Source organism: Propithecus coquereli, unplaced genomic scaffold (assembly GCF_000956105.1).
Source record: "Propithecus coquereli isolate 6110/MARCELLA unplaced genomic scaffold, Pcoq_1.0 Scaffold251, whole genome shotgun sequence".
In the NCBI taxonomy this organism is placed as follows: Eukaryota; Metazoa; Chordata; class Mammalia; order Primates; family Indriidae; genus Propithecus; species Propithecus coquereli.
This window is the reverse complement of record NW_012148075.1, coordinates 1,764,437-1,782,341: the sequence shown is the minus strand read 5'-3', so window position 1 is coordinate 1,782,341 and position 17,905 is coordinate 1,764,437. Positions and strand designations below refer to the sequence as shown.

Below are 17,905 nucleotides of genomic sequence, written 5' to 3'. Positions count from 1 at the left end.
TTGAGTATGCAATGCCTGGATGTTCTCATTGCTTTGACATGGCAAACTAGGATGACCTTGGTTTTATTAATAACTTCTCCATAATTTATGTGTAAGTGAGACAATTTGTAAGAAATAAGGACTTCATCCTTCTGTGTCTGGGCTCAATTAGGATAATAGAGCATACAAAGAGAAACAATGTATTTCTTCTAAATATGCATTATGTCTAATTAGGATACTTTTTGACTCATAACAATAAGTTTGCATGTATATATGTGCTTATATGTATAGTGAATGATATATGTTTTTATGTACTTATAATACCCACAGATATTATAGTTTGCCTATAAAGAAAAAAATTTCCCTGAGACTGTTTCTTCTTTGAAATTCAAAAACAGAGAGCGAGAGAGAGAAAGAAAGAGAGAAAAAGAGAAAGAGAGAGACACACACACATGCACACCCCAAACACAGAACTCTAGAAAATGCGATTAGAAAACGAGGATTCGATTGTTGCCAAAGTCCACCACGACGATCATTCCATCAGGGGTGACAGCGATGCCAGAGGGGCGGTCCATCTGCCCAAAGCCGCTGCCTTGGGCGCCAAACTTGCACAGGAAGCTGCCGTTGGACTCAAACATTTGTACTCGGTGGTTCCTGGAATCGGCCACAATGATGCGCCCTTCCTGGTCCACAGCCACACCTTGTGGGCGCAAGAACTGCCCGTTGCCGGTGCCCTCTGAGCCCAGGAAGCGTGCCGATTGGCAGTCGGGGTGAATGACCAGGAGCCGGTGGTTGTTGAAGTCGGTGACCACCAAGTGGCCCTCATGGTTGAAGGCTACACCCCGTGGGGAGTCAAAGTGCTTCCAGAGAGCCCCCTCGAAGCCATACTTATTTAGGAAGACCCCATCAGGCCCAAACAGCTGGATCCGGTGGTTCCGCGTGTCCGAGACCAGGATCTTGCCCTCGGAATTCACCGCCACATCCCATGGGTAGTTGAACTGCCCGTTCTTGGTGCCCTTCTCACCAAACTTGAGGAGGAACTGGCCCTCAAAGGTGAAGATCTGGATGCGATGATTGTCCTTGTCGGCCACCACGATCCTGCGCGAAGTGTCACAGGCCACCCCTGCCGGTCGGTCAAACTGCCCAGGCCGAGAGCCCAGGGTGCCGAATTTGTGGTGGAAGGCACCACAGGGCTTAAACACCTGGATGCGGTTGTTGCTGCGGTCGGCAACAATGATGTAGCCCTCCTTGTCTACGCTCACGCCCCAAGGGCGGCAGAGCTTGCCGTCACTGTCGCCCTCGCTGCCAAAGCTCAGGCCCGGCAGCCCAATGCCCACGTAGCTGCGGCCTGACTTGACCACCACCTTGAAGGGGCTGTTCTCAATGTGCTGGTTGCACAATGTCACTGATACCAGGTGCTCGCCCTCCAGCTGGGGCCGGTAGCTCACCACGTAAGTACCGTTCTGCTGATCGCTCACCTCTGCACCAAACAGGTTGCCATCGGGGCCCAGGACCACAGCTGACATTAGGTCACCCCCAGAGAGGCGGGGCTCACCATCATGGTCATAGCCAATGACAGTGAAAGAGGCCACCTTACCCTGGAGGGCCCGCTTGAGGCCATCACCTGTGGCCTTGGTGAGTGGCGCAAAGGCCCCACTACTAACGAAGCCAAAGGACTTAATGGCGAGGTACAGGGCCTGGTCGGGCGGTGTGAACATGACTCGGTCATCTTCCTGGGGCTGCAGGAGACTCCGCACAGTCTTCAGCTCCTGCACCTGGGCCAGCATTCGGTCTCGGGCCAGCAGGATGTCCAGCGCCCTGCCCTCCTCCAGGACCTGCTGGACGGCACTGATGGTGCTCTCGAGCTTGTTAAGGTTTTGCCGCAGCTTCTCTACCTGCAGATACAGAGACTTGGCTTTCACCTGGCGGATCTTCTCTACCTGGAGGGAAGGTGAGAGGAGGGAGAGACATAGAAACTTAGAACCAAGCACAGAAAAACAACTCATGTAACCCACAACTATGCACGAGGAAGCCTCAGACAAACCCATATTGAGGAACATTCTATAAGATACAACTGGCCGGCATTCTTCAAAAAACGGCAGAATCAAAAAAGGCTGAGGAGCTGTTCTGGGTTATGGAAGATGACTACTAAAGAGACAATGACAACTGAATGCAGTGAGTGATCCTGGACTAGATCCTGCACTTGGGGGGAAACAGCTGTTAAAATCATTGTTGGGACAATTGCTGAAACTTGACTGTGGACCAAGAATTAGATACCAGTGTTGTATCAAGATTAAACTTCCTCATTTTGATAACTGTACTATGATTACACAAGAGAAAGTCCTTGTTCACAGAAATAACATTAAAATATTTAGGGGTAAAGGTGTTGTGTCTCCAACACACCAACTTACTATCAAATCACATACATATATATTATATAAACACACATATACATATAGAGAACAATAAAGCAAATAAGGTAAAATATAATCAGTGAATCTGGATAAAGAATATATGGAGTTATGATTATTATGGCAACTTGTAAGCTACAAATTGAAGAAAATAAAACTTAAAAACAGCCATGCAGCTGGTGCAGTGGTGCACACCTTGTAGTCCCAGCTACTCAGGAGGCTGAGGCAGGAGGATCGCTTGAACCCAGGAGTTCAAGGCTGTAGGTGCATTACACTATAATCACACCTGTGAATAGTCACTGTACTGCAGCCTAGTCTCTAAACAACAGCAGCCATCTGACAAATGTTTATCAGGAACCTACTTTGAGCCAGGGATTAGAAGTACTGCAGTGACCAAAAGAAGATATGGTCCTGGGGGCCAGGTGCGTGACTCACATCTATAATCCCAGCACTTTGGGAGGTGAAGGTGGGAGGATCGCTTGAGCCCAGGAGTTTGAGACCAGCCTGGCAACACGGCGAGACCCTGTCTCTACAAAAAAATTAAAACTTGGCCAGTCATGGTGGTGGCTGCCTATAGTCCCAGCTACTTGGGAGGCTGAGGCAAGAGGACTGCTTGAGCCCAGGAACTGGAGGTTGCAGTGAGCTGACAATGATGACACTGCACTCTAGCCTGGGCAACAGAGCCAGACCCCGTCTTTTTAAAAAAGAAAATATGGTCCTTGCCATCATAGAGCTGTATTTTAGAAAAGCAGATTATCATGAAGCAAGCAAGCAAAGAAATAAGATAATGTCAGACAGTGCTAGCTGTTAAAAAGTAGAAATAGGATGTGAAAGACAGGGACTAGGGAGACCTGACTGAGCCACAGGGTGGTCAGGGACAGTTTCTTTCACCAGTTCAGACCTAAAGGTTGAGACCAGGAAAAGGCGTAAAAGGAGAGCTACACTCAAGCAGAGGGAACAGAAAACACAAAGATCCTAACTGGGGCATTTGACTGGCATTTCAAAAAAACGGGGAGTGACATGATCTTAAACTAGTTTTGTAGACATGTATTTATTGGAAGGAGACAAATGAGGACAGAGACCATGGATCACTTAGGTATGGGATGGTCATGGCTTACTCAACAAAAATGGCTGGAAAGGGGCAGAGAAAGGTGGCAGAACCAACAGACTTCACAATGGATGGGAAGGCTAGTCTAAACCCTCAAAAGACTGAATTTTTAAGTTATTTTTAAAGTTTTAATCACAGGTACATACAGTTGTACATATTAAGAGACTCAATTTTGGATTACAGCTATACATGGAGCCCAAAATCTCTTCAAAGATTCTCTCTCTCTCTCTCTCTCACACACACACACAGAGACTGACTGATTGATTGATTGATTGAGTGGAGAATTTAAGGAGATCCAATGAGACGCCTAATTCAAGATCACAAAAACCCCACTCCCATAGTTTTTCTTTACTTCTATATTTTAAGAACAGATTTTAGAAACTCAACTGAAAACCTGAAAAGCCCCACACCCCAAATTTGAAGGTATCAAGTTTTGGGCAACAATTTGCCTGTAATTTTTCCAAAGGAACCATCAAAAATTTAAAATGTTATACTATATGAACATGAATTGAATTCTGACCTGTGAAAATAATTCCTGTCTCTGATGTTCTTGAGTCACACTATTTAGAAATATGCAATTTTGTCTGATCAATAAAACATTAATTTCTCCATTCTTTTAAAAGTCTCCTAACTACATCAAGCTAAAAAGCTTCTGCACAGCAAAGGAAACAATCAACAAGTTAAGAGACAAGCCACAGAATGGAAGAAAATATTTACAAACTATCCATCTCACAGGGGCTTAATAGCCAGAATATATAAGGAGCTCAAGCAACTCAATAGCAAAAAGACAAAAAAAACCCAATTATTATTTTTTTAAAATGGGCAAAAGATCTGAAGAGACATGTCTCAAAAGAAGACACACGATACCCCCATGTTCCCTGTAGCACTATTCACAATAGCCAAATTACGGAATCAACCTGAGTGCCGATCAACGGAAGAATGTATAAAGAAAATGTGGTGTGTGTGTGTATGTATGTATATATATATATATACATACACACAATGGAATATCAGCCGTAAAAAAGAATAAAATCCTATAATTTGCAGCAACATGGATGGAACTAGAGGCCATTATGTTAAGTGACATAAGCCAAGCAGAAAGACAAATACTGCGTGTTCTTACTCATATGTGGGAGCAAATGAATAAATGGATCTCATGAAAACAGAGACTAGACTGGTCAGCTGGGGAAGGTGAAGGGAGTGGGGAGGAGAGGAGGAAAAAATGTAAATGTACTTATTACCACTGATCTGTACACCTACAATTGGTGAAGACAGTAAATTACATATTTCACCTCAATAAAAAAATTTTTAAATAAAAAAATAAATATAAGTCCCCTAATTCTAAGCAATTTCCCCCTGTGAAAAAAATTAAGTTACCCAATTCACCCAAAACAGTGAAGTTCACACTGTTTTGCAGGAGACCACGACTTCTGAGTGCTCTACAGATCTGAGTGCTCTATAGATACGGGGCCACTGTTGGGAGGCCTGGATCTTCACCTGACGGCCCTTGCTGGGGGTGGGGCAGTGACGTGATTTTGAACCATTCCTGCTTTTTCACCTGTTCACTCTAGAACCAGGCTATGTATACAGAGGGGCCCATGAGGGGACAGATAAAAGCTGTGTCCTTTGGGCCAAACCTCCACTTTGGTTCTGACCTGAGATAGGCAGCTGCAGGTAACACCATGAAGTGTTAGAATTTATAAGGAAATTTCCAGTGGAAATTTGTAAGGCCGAAAAATGACGAGGTGCATCCAGATATAAAAAGCTGTGTTGCCTTAATCCTTGCACTCAGGTGTTTTCATGTTCAGTAACTGGAGATGCAAGAAAGCAAACATTTAACAAAGAGATGCCCAGAGACAAGCAGGAAGGCTTTGCTGGGAAGGAGCAGAAAAGTCAGTAATTAGTCAAAGAGATGGGGACTCATACAGGATTTGGGGCAAAGTTCCATAGCAAAAAGATAAAGACTGAGGTGTATCTATAGAATAAGCAAGGTTATTTGGAATGATCTGAGAATGAGTTTTTAGGCAAGTATGAACAGTTTATTACATGAAGAAGAGATTAACTCTTCTTCCAAACATGTTCTTCTAAGAGTAAAAACTTTATTTCTTCTGAAAGAACTGTCTTTAGAGAGGGGACAGTGAGTCAGCCTCAGAGGAGGGAGGGTAACTAAGGTGAGAGTTGCAGAAACTCCCCCACACAAAGGCCTTTTTCATCAGGAAATCCAGAAGAGTTTGTGGCCGAGTTCACTACAAAGCTCTCAGGTTGCAAGAAGCGGGCCCCTTCGGTTATAATTAACATCTGTGGGTGGCATAACACTGGCAGACCAGTGGCATAACACTGGCATCCGAGTGTCTGAAAACTATGTCATGACCACAAAGGTACTCCACAAATGCGCTGAATTAAATCTTTGGACTAACAACCTCCAAAACTCTTCTTATCAAAAAGCAATTCAGCCATATTCCTCGAGAGGTCAGAAGAGGCAGAAAGCAGCTAGTTGTGAGGTTAACTAAATGGAAAACAAAATGCAAAATCTATTGTAGCTTTGTAGAATGTTTTAGGGCATAGCTGTCAGCAAGGGTCACTTTCAGAAACTCAGATGCCATCCATACTGTCGTAGTTTGGATGATCAAGAGCAGAGCACACACACATAAGCACACCCTTTTAAACCAGCTATGCAGTCTTATTTTTGTGTTCATAGAGTATAATTATAGTTACAGAACTGGTGTGGAATACTGGCCTCTTCACAGGCATAACTCTCCCCCTTCCTGAGTGGGGACGTAAAATCAGAAAAGGAACAGTTGAGATGCTGGCTTGGGTGGGGTGAATAGTCTTTCCAGCTGATTTTTATCTAAACTGCACACCAGTGTGCTCGGCACTCTTTCCTGCTCCAACAGGAAGAAAGGACACACACTCACTGCCCTCGCAAGGGGAAAACTGGTTTTCCACAAGAGGTCAGGAAGTACAACCAGCCAGGACACCAAAAATAAGGATGTTTCCTACCAGCCTGCCTTGCTTAACAACAGTTCTGATTGTACTCTCTTCTTTCTGCCTCGCTTTGAGTGGATGCAGTTTAAAACTCGAGGCCGGTTCCAGTCTTGGTTACCCGACTACTTCTGAAAGGCCTTCTTGTTATTTAACTGGACGGACAGCACCCATAATGTTCCAGAGACCCCTGCATTTTTCCACCGACAAGCTTTCTGGAAAATTACCAAGTGTTCTAAACTTAGCGCTTGGGTCCAGGATCTGCAATTAAAATGCTCAGAGTTCTGATGGGATTCACAGAAGAAAAAATGGGCACGGTCTGGGCAGGGGCAGGGGACGCTCTCCCCATTACCTTCCACAGCAGCTCGCACTCGCGCTCCTCCAGGGCCTTCCTGTGCCTTGCAGTCACGGCTTTGACCTCCGACTGTACGACCTTTGCCTTCATCTCCACCTGTTCTGCCACCGACTGGGCTTGCTCGATGCTCAGCTGGAAAACCAAAAACAACCTTCAGGCATCAGAAGGACTGTCACTCCATATACATCTGAATCTGCTTCTATCAGCCCTGGAAAGGTAACACCCTGGGTCCCCAGACCACTTGGTCCACTTCCTTGGAAAGAAAGCAGGCACTTAGCGGGAGACTGTTTGATGTGTAAGTGAAGGAGTTCCTGGCAAGAGCTGGGCTCCTCTGTAGAGAAATGGCACCTACACAGTGAATGTCAGGACTATTAAGAGATACTCTGACACAGAGAAACCAGTGTAGTTGGTTGACAGCCGAAAACTGGAAATGAGGATCGGATGTAGAATGTACAACTCCAGGCACACGAGCAACGTTCCCAGATTTTCTGGCCTCACTCCCTGCCTGGGGAAAACTCCCCAAGCTGGCACACCCCTCGTGTGAGGGTGCACAAAGGCTAGTGGCCAATCTACCCTGTTCTTGTCAAGTCACTAGCAACACAGCTCATTGCAGCCAGAACCAATGCCAAGTGCACACTGGGAGCATCTGACCTACCCAAGAAACCGTGTCCTGTGGTCAGAGACCATCTACACTCCACCATACACCCCACCCTGTACCACCAGCCCAGTGAATCAGCAGCCAGTTTAATCAGACGTATTATTGTTCATGAAAAATTAATCTGGACAGAAGGCATGGTGTATTCATTAATATTACATGCTGTGTCTTAAAAAGCCACAAGGATTTCTCTGAGATACTGAGGTATTAAATCAGGGATTCCGAACCCACTGTTGATGGTGCAACCAGTTTTAGAGCAGGTGACCCAATCAAGACGGTCCTCGGGAAGCACGAAGGTTTTGGAGCCTGACCTGGGCTTAGGAAACAGTTAGGGTGACCCACCAGCTACAGTGTGCCCTGGACTGCAGGGTTTCTGGGATGTGGGACTTCCAGCGCTAAAACTGGGAAAAACCAGGCAAACCAGGCTGGTCAGCCATCCTTGGAGTTAGGTTACCTGGATACAAATTCTGGCTGCACCTCCTACTAATTTTAAGGCTCGGGACAAGTTCTTGGTCCTCCCCAACCTCAGGAAAGGGTAAATGTGAGGGGAATGCAGAGTAATACATGGGAAGAGCTGAACAAGCACCTGGAACAAAAGTTGTCTCCCCTAAGCCCACATAGCATCTGTCATAAAAGGAGTCAGATCACATACCCAGGCCTATTCACACTTCCTACATATTTGTTTTGAAATTGTGGTATGACGTTTGAAACATTCATGCTATCATGCAAGCCATGCTCAGTGCAGCCCCCAAAACGCCCACGGCTCAAATGGTTGATTGCCTAACAACTGCATTCTCTGTCCCAATTCCTGTGAGACCTAAGGATGCACTGAGCTGACCACAGCTGGCACTGGGTGGATCTTGGTGGCTCACAGAATATCCACAGCCAGGAATGCCTTCCCTTCTGAATTCATCCCAAATTTCAAAATTCAGCTCAGATGCCACTCCATTCCTGAAGCTGGAAGTGAACAGCACCTTTCCATAGTACTTCTGCTAGAATTCTGTCCCAAGTGCCACTACATATCAAATAAGGTGGGGGCTAAGTACATAGCCCATGGTACTTAAGTTACCTGAGCTGTTACAGAATAATCTATCTAAAACCTCACAATGTGACCTTGTCTAGGAAAATAGGAAATAGGGTCTTTGTAGATATAATTAGTTAAGATGAGGCCATACTACATTAGGCCAAACCCTAAAATCCAATAACTGGTGTCCACAGAAGGTCATGTGAAGACACAGAGACACAGATACAGGGGGTAGAGAGGAAGGGGACAGCAAACCATATGATGCTGAAGGCCGACACTGGGACTGTAGGAGTGACACGGGTATAAGCCGAGGACTGCTAGCAGCCACCAGAAGCTAGGGTGAAGAAAGGAAACAGTCATCCCAACAGCCTTCGGAAACAGCACGGTCCTGCTGAAACCTTGACCTTGGACTCCCATCCCACAGATCTGTGAGAGAATAAGTGCCTTTTGTTTTAAGTCATCCAGTTGGAGGTAAGTTGTTGTAGCAGCCCTAAGAAAATAATACAGAAGAGCCAACAAACTGAAGCACTTTATCCAAAGTACCTAAAAGACAAAAAGTTAGAATGAGCAATCAAACAAGTGTTGACTGGGGTTGATAAATTTTGAGCACCTCGGGTTGTTGGTCAGGATTCATTCCGGAAAAAAAAAGAGAAATCTCACTAGACATTTAAACAGAGAGAACGTAACATAGGGAAATGGTTAAACAGGTACAGGAGAACTGCTGGGGCAAAGAGCACAGGGAGGATCAGAGGCAGACAGGAACTGCAGCAGCAGCTAACCTCAGCTTTGGCTGGGAGCAAAAAAGGAAAAAAAGTTGTGGTTACAAGAACCCAGAAGTAAGGAGGTGAGGTCATGCCCAGGTAATTCTGGGAGTGGCAAAATCTGGAAATTGGAACCAACTTCTAGTGCTGGGGTTTAAAAAAAAAAAAAAAGCCACTTTTTAAGAATTAGAAACAAAATAGAAGTCCCTTCTCCAGATATGTGGTTTGAAGCATCACAGCCCCAGCACCACATGGCAAGTGTGTGAAAAGGTGAGTTAGAGCTGGGAGAACTTAGCGTCTGGCACGCCCTATTTTTAGATGTGTTATTAATTAGGACAGCTGGTGTCCAAGTCAATATTTGACTGAGGCAAACAAGCCAATGTCTATAAAATGTCTTAACACTTCCTCAACAGAAAGCAGAAGTGGCAAACTGCTTTCCATTTATATTAATGTCATTATTACTTGCCAAACTAATTTTTTCCTTAAAAAACTCCAGAAGAGGCCGGGCGCGGTGGCTCACGCCTGTAATCCTAGCTCCCTGGGAGGCCGAGGTGGGTGGACTGTTTGAGCTCAGGAGTTCGAAACCAGCCTGAGCAAGAGCGAGACCCCGTCTCTACTAAAAATAGAAAGAAATTAATTGGACAACTAAAAATATATAGAAAATATTAGCCGGGCATGGTGGCGCATGCCTGTAGTCCCAGCTACTCGGGAGGCTGAGGCAGGAGGATCGCTTGAGCCCAGGAGTTTGAGGTTGCTGTGAGCTAGGTTGACGCCATGGCACTCTAGCCCGGGCAACACAGTGAGACTCTGTCTCAAAAAAAAAAAAAAAAAAACTCCAGAAGATGTAAAAATAGCAGACTCATATTCCTACAAGAGCAAGTACTGGCAGAAGAAAGCAACGACAACTCCCTTTGCATAGGAATGAGTTTACTGCCAAACCCACCTCTCCCCCAGTCTCCTCCCAGGGATTATTCCCTTGTGTTTCCTCTCAGGGGTCCCTAAAGGACCTGTGTTTGGAACTCTTGTTCTACAATAAGAACTATTTCTTCCGTTTTTCAAACAGGTAGAAGTGATCCAAAGCTTTTATTGCACTTTGAGTAATCATCAAGCATCCATGTAGTACCATTCCTTGGGTTGAGAGTCATAAAAGTCCTACTCTGTAAGGAGAGGCAAAAACGGGTCTTTCCTCATCAAATTGTACACAATCCTGTCAAGCTCTGTGTTCCAAGTTGTGCAGGCAAGGACTTGTTGAACTAGTTCCCAATCTCTAAAGAAGGGCATTAGAAGGAGATATGAGGCAGATGGGCTGGGGGACATAACAATGGGTATAAGGGCTTGGTAAACTTTCAAAAGAGAAATGCACACTTCCCAGCAAGAACAAAGAAATCACCCAACAAGCATGGTGCCCGAGAGAAAATTTAATCATCTTTGACATGTTAACAGATCCAATCAAACATCTGCAAGTTGTGAGTAACCTGGAGAATCAGTGCACACCAGCCAACTATTTTGAGTGATAGCCACTTGGTACGGAGGAGTCTGAAGCCAAATCTGAGTTTCAAGGGAAAGGGTACAGATATCGATTAGTGATGTCTGCATGAAGACCAGTGCTGTCACCTGGTATTTGTCATGGTAGTTCAAGTGCCCCATGGTCTGGTCAGAGATAACAGAGAATGCAAGTATCACCCAGACACTTGTAGGCCACCATATTAGATACAGGGCACTACTATGGTCCACTCTAAAATGTAATTTGTATCACATCTAACATCCTTGAAACTATGATTCACCTTAAAATCATCAGTGGGTTTTTTCTCTTTTCTCAGTTGCACGTAAGACAAATGCAGATCTTAGTCAATGGCATCTTAAATGTGATGAAATGCAGAAATTAACTTTCTTATGTAGATTCTGTTCATCACTGTCCCAAAGGAATTAGCACACCTAAGACGCCCTCTAATTACATAAATGACCAAAATTTTATATTGCCAGGAAAAGAGGCCAAATAAACGCAATATAATGTCCTAAAAAGAAAATGAGTGGTTTCCCTCTCAATGCCCTCAAAGCATTTATGAGGTGCAACAGGCATCTTTCCATGCTTTCTTTGGCTGTGGCTGATTCACCAGGATAGATTCTCTTTATAGGTCTATCTAAAACAAAGATGTATGTCTGGGTCTCTTTCTAGAACTAAGAATCTTAAGAGAAGTTGTAAGTTTCTCAGAATCATAACTTAGGAACTCTGATTCATAGTCAATGGTACATCTGACAAGTATAATTTAATACAAGATTAAAAAGATACTCAATGTGGAAATGTACCTTTACGGTATACATGCCCTTTCCGTCAAGAAATGTATTAGAAGCTTACATGCAGCATACAAACTGATCTTGAAAAATAAGTGGATGGGGACATCAGGACTGGAGGAAAATGAGTGTCCAAGACAAAGGGGCCTCGCTAGGGAGGCTAATACAGAAACTGCATGCAGTATGGGGCTGCTAATTTATCATAGGAGAGGGGCCAGGAATCACAAGCCTCCTGGGCACCAGCACAGAAACCTGACCGCCAGTGTGATTTGGGGTCGAGTGGCCTGAGAAAGGCAAAAATGCTGCATCTCTAGGAAGTGTATGATCTCCAATCACAGAGAGGACACTAACAGAGAGATGCCACGGGCTGAAGGAAAGGAATATCGAGTTCCTGGAAAAGTCTCAAAAACTGGTAAGTGGAAACTAAAAGCACACAATCCAAGTAGCACTGAGTCCAGATGTATTGTAAAATGTCACTGATATTCATTTAAAGCAATATAAAGTTTATAAGGACTTAATCTACCTGCAGATTTGGTCTGGCCAGTAGTAACCTTTACTTGTGGGGTGTGTTCTTGCTCATTCATTTGGGCCAAAGAGTCACAGTGCCTCTGGACCCCGGACTACGCCCAATGAGGGGAAATAAAGGAAACTAGACCAATCAAGAGCCCTTCTCTGGGGATTTACATATGGATGTTCCAGCCTACCTTACACCCCAACCCCAAAAGGAGAGGGGAGGAAAAGGGAACTAACTCTTTCTCTGAAGATGGCTTGCCAAAACAGGGCCGGCCCGAAGCGTGCTCCATTTTAGTCCACCCTTTTCTCTCCACTGCATGGACAAAGCCCAGGTTCAGTAGCAAAAATGAGGTTACTGTGGAGAGAGAAAGGCAGAGCCTCAAGGTCTGAGTCCCTGGATACCTGAAGCCTGATCCACGCATATTCTACATGGTTTCCTGACACTATACTTCCCATTCAGTCATCTGCAAAGAACCAAATTAAGACAGCATGGGAGAATTTTTAATTAGCTCACTGTGCATTAAGCAATTCAACCATGATTTTCCCAGTAACATTTGGGTGGGAGGGAGGAAGAGAGGGAAGTAAGGAAGGAGGGACGGAGAGAGAGAGAACGAGAATGAACGACAACACGAGAGAACGAGACGTATGAGCACACACAAGCCTCCTGGATGAGAACTGACCATCAGTTTTGAATTCAAACTGCAAATCCTCTACTTACAATCAGTGTAACCTCTGGCACATTACGTGGTCTCTTTGAAGCACAGTTTTCTTTCAGGTAATGGAAAGAATGACCCCTACGCTTCAAAGGACTGCTATGTACACATAAAGCATGGAATTCAGTGCCTGGAACAGAGTAGAAGCTAAATAAACAAGTGCCATCAATTCGTACTGCTGAAAGGGGAAGATCTGTGGAGACCCTGAAATCTAGGATTTTTGGCAAAGCAACTTAGTTTTTCCATTCCCACATCTGCAATAGGGGGGAAAAGTTTCCTTATATTTATACAATTTTTTTTTAATGTAAACTGGAATAATATCTATTACTCGTGCTTTATCCTGAAGAGTGCCAATAGTGTTTGATTTTTAAATTGGGAAGACAGGTCCAATAAAGGAAATGAGGATGAGCAGGGCAAAAACAGTTACAGCTGGTTGTCTACAACATCCATTTCACCTGTATCGCTACTACTGACCTACAACTAACATTAGACGAAAAGTCATAGAAGCTCCATCTTATTGAAGGCTACAGTGAGACTGAATTAAAAACTCCCTTGCAGCTGATGTGGTCATAAGGCTGGATTTGGGTCCACGAAGTGTAAGCAAAAGTATTAATATTATACAGGACTTCTGGGAAATTTGAGTAGGAGAAATTAAAATTTTAAGTATTTAAGCCACTAGTTTTTGGGAGCAGAGAGAGGGCCTGTTACTCATTGCTAAATGCATTTCCTAGCTGATTAAAACAAAACAAAACCATAATCTGTGGCAGATAGCGGATGAGTGGTTGCTTGGGAACATGGGAGTAGGGAGGGAGAGAGGGAGGGAGAGAGGGAGAGAGGGAGAGAGGGAGGGAGGGAGGGATCAGAACGAGGGTACAAGGAAACCTACAGATAACTGTTGTGTGTGTTCTGAGAGCTCCAACAACTGACTGTTCCTCCATTTCTCTCCCTCTCCCCTCAGGGCCTCCCTGTTCCCTGAGGCACAACAATGTTGAAATTAGGCCAATTAATAATCCTTCAATGGCCTCTAAGTGTTCAAGTGAAAAGAGGAGTCCTATGTCTCTCACTTTAAATCGAAAGTTAGAAATGATTAAGCTTAGTGAGGAAAGCATGTCAAAAGGTGAGACAGGCTGAAAGCTAGGCTTCTTGCACCAGTTAACCAAGTGTGAATGTAAAGAGAAAGTTCTTGAAGGAAATTGAAAGTACTACTCCAGTGAGCACACTAATGATAAGAAAGTGAAACACCCTTATTCCTGATATGCAGAAAGTTTTAGAGGTCTGGACAGAAGATCAAACCAGCCACAACATTCCCTTAAGCCAAAACTTAATCCAGAGCAGGCCCTAACTCTCTTTACTTCTATGAAGGCCAAGTGAGGTGAAGAAGCTGCAGAAGAAAAATTTGAAGCTGGCAGAGCTGATTCATGAGGTTTAAGAAAAAAAACCATTTCCGTGAGAGTGCGACGTGAAGCAGTAAGTACTGACGGAGAAGCTGCAGCAAGTTATCCAAAAGATCTAGCTAAGAACACTGATGAAGATGGCTACACTAAACAGATACTCAGTACAGATGCAACAGCTTTATATGGAAGAAGATGCTATACAGGACTTTCATAGCTGGAGAGAAGTCAACACCTGGCTTTAAAGCTTCCAAGGACAGGCTGTGCTAATGCAGCTGGTGACTCTAAGTGGAAGCCAATAATCACTGAACCATTCTGAAAACCTTAGGGCACTTAAGAATTATGCTAAACCTACTCTGCCTGTGTTCTACAAATGAAACAACAAAGCCCAGAAGACAGCACATCTACTTACAGCATGGTGTACTGAATACTTTCAGCCCACTGTTGAGACCTGCTGCTCAGAAAAAAAAGATGCCTTTCAAAATATTACTGCCCATTGACTATGCACCTGGTCACCAAGAGCTCTGGTGGAGACACACAAGGAGATTAGCGCAGCATCGATTCTGCAGCCCAGGGATCAAGGAGTAATTGTGATTTTCAAGTCTTATTATTTAAGAAATTCACTTTGTAAGGCTACAGTTGCCAGACATAGTGAGTCCTCTGACGAATCCTGGCAGAGTAAATTGAAAACCTTCTGGAAAGGATTCACCATTTTAAATACCACTAAGAACATTAATGATTCACGGGAGGAGGTCAAACTGTCAACATTAACAGGAGTTTGAAAGAAGGTCCCAACCCTCCTGGCCAACTTTAAGAGGTTCAAGACTTCAGGAGAGGAAGTCACTGCAGATTATAGTGGAAACAGGAGAATTAGAAGTAGAGCCTGAAGATGTGACTGAATTGTGGCAATTTCATGGTAACTTGAACAGATGAGGAGCTGCTGCTTCTGGACAAGCAAAGAAAGTGGTTTCTTGAGATGGTATCTACTCTTGGCGAAGATACTGTGAACATTGTTGAAATGACAACAAAGGATTTAGAATATTACATAAACTTAGTTGATAAAGTAGCAGCAGCATCTGAGAGGACTGACTCCAATCTCTCTTTTTTTTTTTTTTTTTTAAAGAGATAGGGTCTCGGTCGGGCGCGGTGGCTCACGCCTGTAATCCTAGCACTCTGGGAGGCCGAGGCAGGCGGATTGTTTGAGCTCAGTTCAGCCGGAGCAAGAGCGAGACCCTGTCTCTACTAAAAATAGAAAGAAATTAATCAGACAACTAAAAATATATACAAAAAATTAGCCGGGCATGGTGGCACATGCCTGTAGTCCTAGCTACTCGGGAGGCTGAGGCAGGGGGATCGCTTGAGCCCAGGAGTTTGAGGTTGCTGTGAGCTAGGCTGATGCCACAGCACTCTAGCCCAGGTAACACAGTGAGATTCTGTCTCAAAAAAAAAGAGACAGGGTCTTGCTCTGCTGCCCAGGCTACAGTGCAGTGGTGCAACCATAGCTCTTCTGTAACCTCAAACCCCTGGACTCAAGTCATCCTCTACCTTCAGTCTTCCGAGTAGCTAGCATTACAGGCATAAACCACTACATCCAGCTAGTTTTTTTTTTTTTTTTTTTAAGAGGCCTCCAACTCCTGGCCTTAAGGGATCCTCCCACCTTAGCCTCCCAAAGTGCTGAGATCACAGGCGAGAGGCATCACACCCAGCCCTGACTCCAATTTGAAAGAATACCATGGGTTAAATATTACAGATGAATCTTCTGTGAAAGGAAGGGCCAATTGTCTTATTTTAAGAAGTTGCTACAGCCCCCTGAAACCTCCAGCAACCACCACCCTCCTGATAAGTCAGCAGCCATCCCCATCAAAAGAACCTCCACCAACAAAAAGATTACAACTCACTGAAGGCTTAGATGATCAGTAGCATTTTTTTTGCAATAAAGTAGTTTTCAATTAAGGTCTGTACACTTTTTAGACAAAATACTATCACACACTTACTAGACTATAGTATAGTATAAACTTGTATATGCACTGAGAAACCAAAAAACTTGGATGATTGGTTTTATTTCAGTTGTGTGGAACTGAAATCGCAACCTGAGTCACGCCTATGTAAATCTAAGTGCCTACAAAATTGTTACCCTACCGTTCACCATTCCTAAGGGTGCAATGAATACCTCCAAAATGCAAGATACTGCCTCAGTGGAGATTCTCAAAGGAAGAATTAACTACCTCCACCTTTAAAGCTCTGAATATTTTCAAAAGCATGTTCTACCCCCAATAAAGCATAAGCATGGAGTACATACCCAGTTATTTAGCCAAAATAGTATTCTGGTATCATTTTAATTGGATTACTGGTCAGACTGAACATATTTCCGTATTTACTCTTTATAAGGTATTTTCTTGCATTTCTCTCAAGTTTGTTTTCCTTTATTTCCCTCCTCTTACCAAGCTGTGATTTGATGTTTTCCTTTTAATACGCAAAAGTTTCTTGTACCACTAAGCTTAGAGTACTTTCATGACTTACGTATTTTATTAATACTCCCCGACTCCATGTAATGCTTTAACTAGGCTAGGTTTTATCTTGGTGTTTGCTATGATAATTTAAATCTATTCTTTCCCCCTATTTCATTGTCCCTTACTTAAAGGCAACTCCTATTAAATTATTAGCAAAATAAAGCTTATTTCCAGGATATCTTACTCTGTTTCTTAAATGTGCCATTTTGCCAGTACAAATAAGCAGGTATTTTGGTGTTTTGTTTTGTTTTGTTTTTTCGTTTTGGAGACAGAGCCTTGTTCTGTTGCCTGGGCTAAAGTGCCGTGGCGTCAGCCTAGCTCACAGCAACCTCGAACTCCTGGGCTCAAGCCATCCCCTCCTGCCTCAGGCTCTCCAGTAGCTGGGGCTACAGGTGCACGTCACCACACCTAGTTAATTTTTTCTATTTTTAGTAGGAACGGGGTCTCTCTCTGTAGCTGAGGCTGGTCTCAAACTCCTGACCTCAAGCAATCCTCCCGGCTCGGCCTCCCAGAGTGCTAGGATTACAGCTGTAAATCACCACACCCAGCCCAAATAAGCAGATTTTTTAAACTCCTGAATAACCCACCTAATACGTGCATACTATTAAGAGCAAGTGAACAAACCTAGGACACATTCTTAGACCAATGACTTCCAAATCACACTTGTTACTTAAATGATACCTGTAAAAGAAATCAGAATCTCTTCTTACCCTGTAACCAGAATTATTCTGTATTTTGGCTTAAAGCAGATTAAATGATTTTCTATAACATATATAAAGGCCCAAATTATGTTTAAGAGTCCCCCCATTGCATGTTAACTAACTGTATTCGCTCCTTTTCCAATGTTCACACTAAGAATGGAAAATAGTCTATGCCATGTCGGTTGTACTCTTTAATATAAACACATTAAGTGACAGCATAAAAATTACCCGAGGAGGCTGTCCACTAACATTTCGACCAACTACATGGAAGAATCAAGTGCTTGAAAGCACTACATACCCAAATCAGTGTGATCCATCTTTCCACTGCTCAGTGACCAAGAAAGGATAAAACATTTGCACATTTATCCACAAATCTAAATATTTTTTATAAAACTATGTCTTCATATTCTTTATGTTCTAAATATTTCTTTATTTAAAAAAAGGAACACTGGGTGGGTGTGGTGGCTCACGCCAGTAATCCTAGCGCTCTGGGAGGCTGAGGCAGGAGGA

At 43.8% G+C, this 17,905-nt stretch overlaps 1 protein-coding gene across 1 annotated transcript in view; it reads right to left on the bottom strand.

The window, feature by feature from the left end:
* Positions 1–467: 467 nt before the first annotated feature.
* Positions 468–17,905, bottom strand: part of TRIM71 (tripartite motif containing 71, E3 ubiquitin protein ligase) — a 66,609-nt gene continuing 49,171 nt past the window's right edge. Inside the window, exons 3-4 of the mRNA XM_012646873.1 lie at positions 6,833–6,967; positions 468–1,919 (exon numbers count right to left, since the gene is read on the bottom strand). Of these exons, the coding sequence (XP_012502327.1) occupies positions 468–1,919; positions 6,833–6,967 (1,587 nt within the window). The remainder of the gene's footprint in view (positions 1,920–6,832; positions 6,968–17,905) is intronic.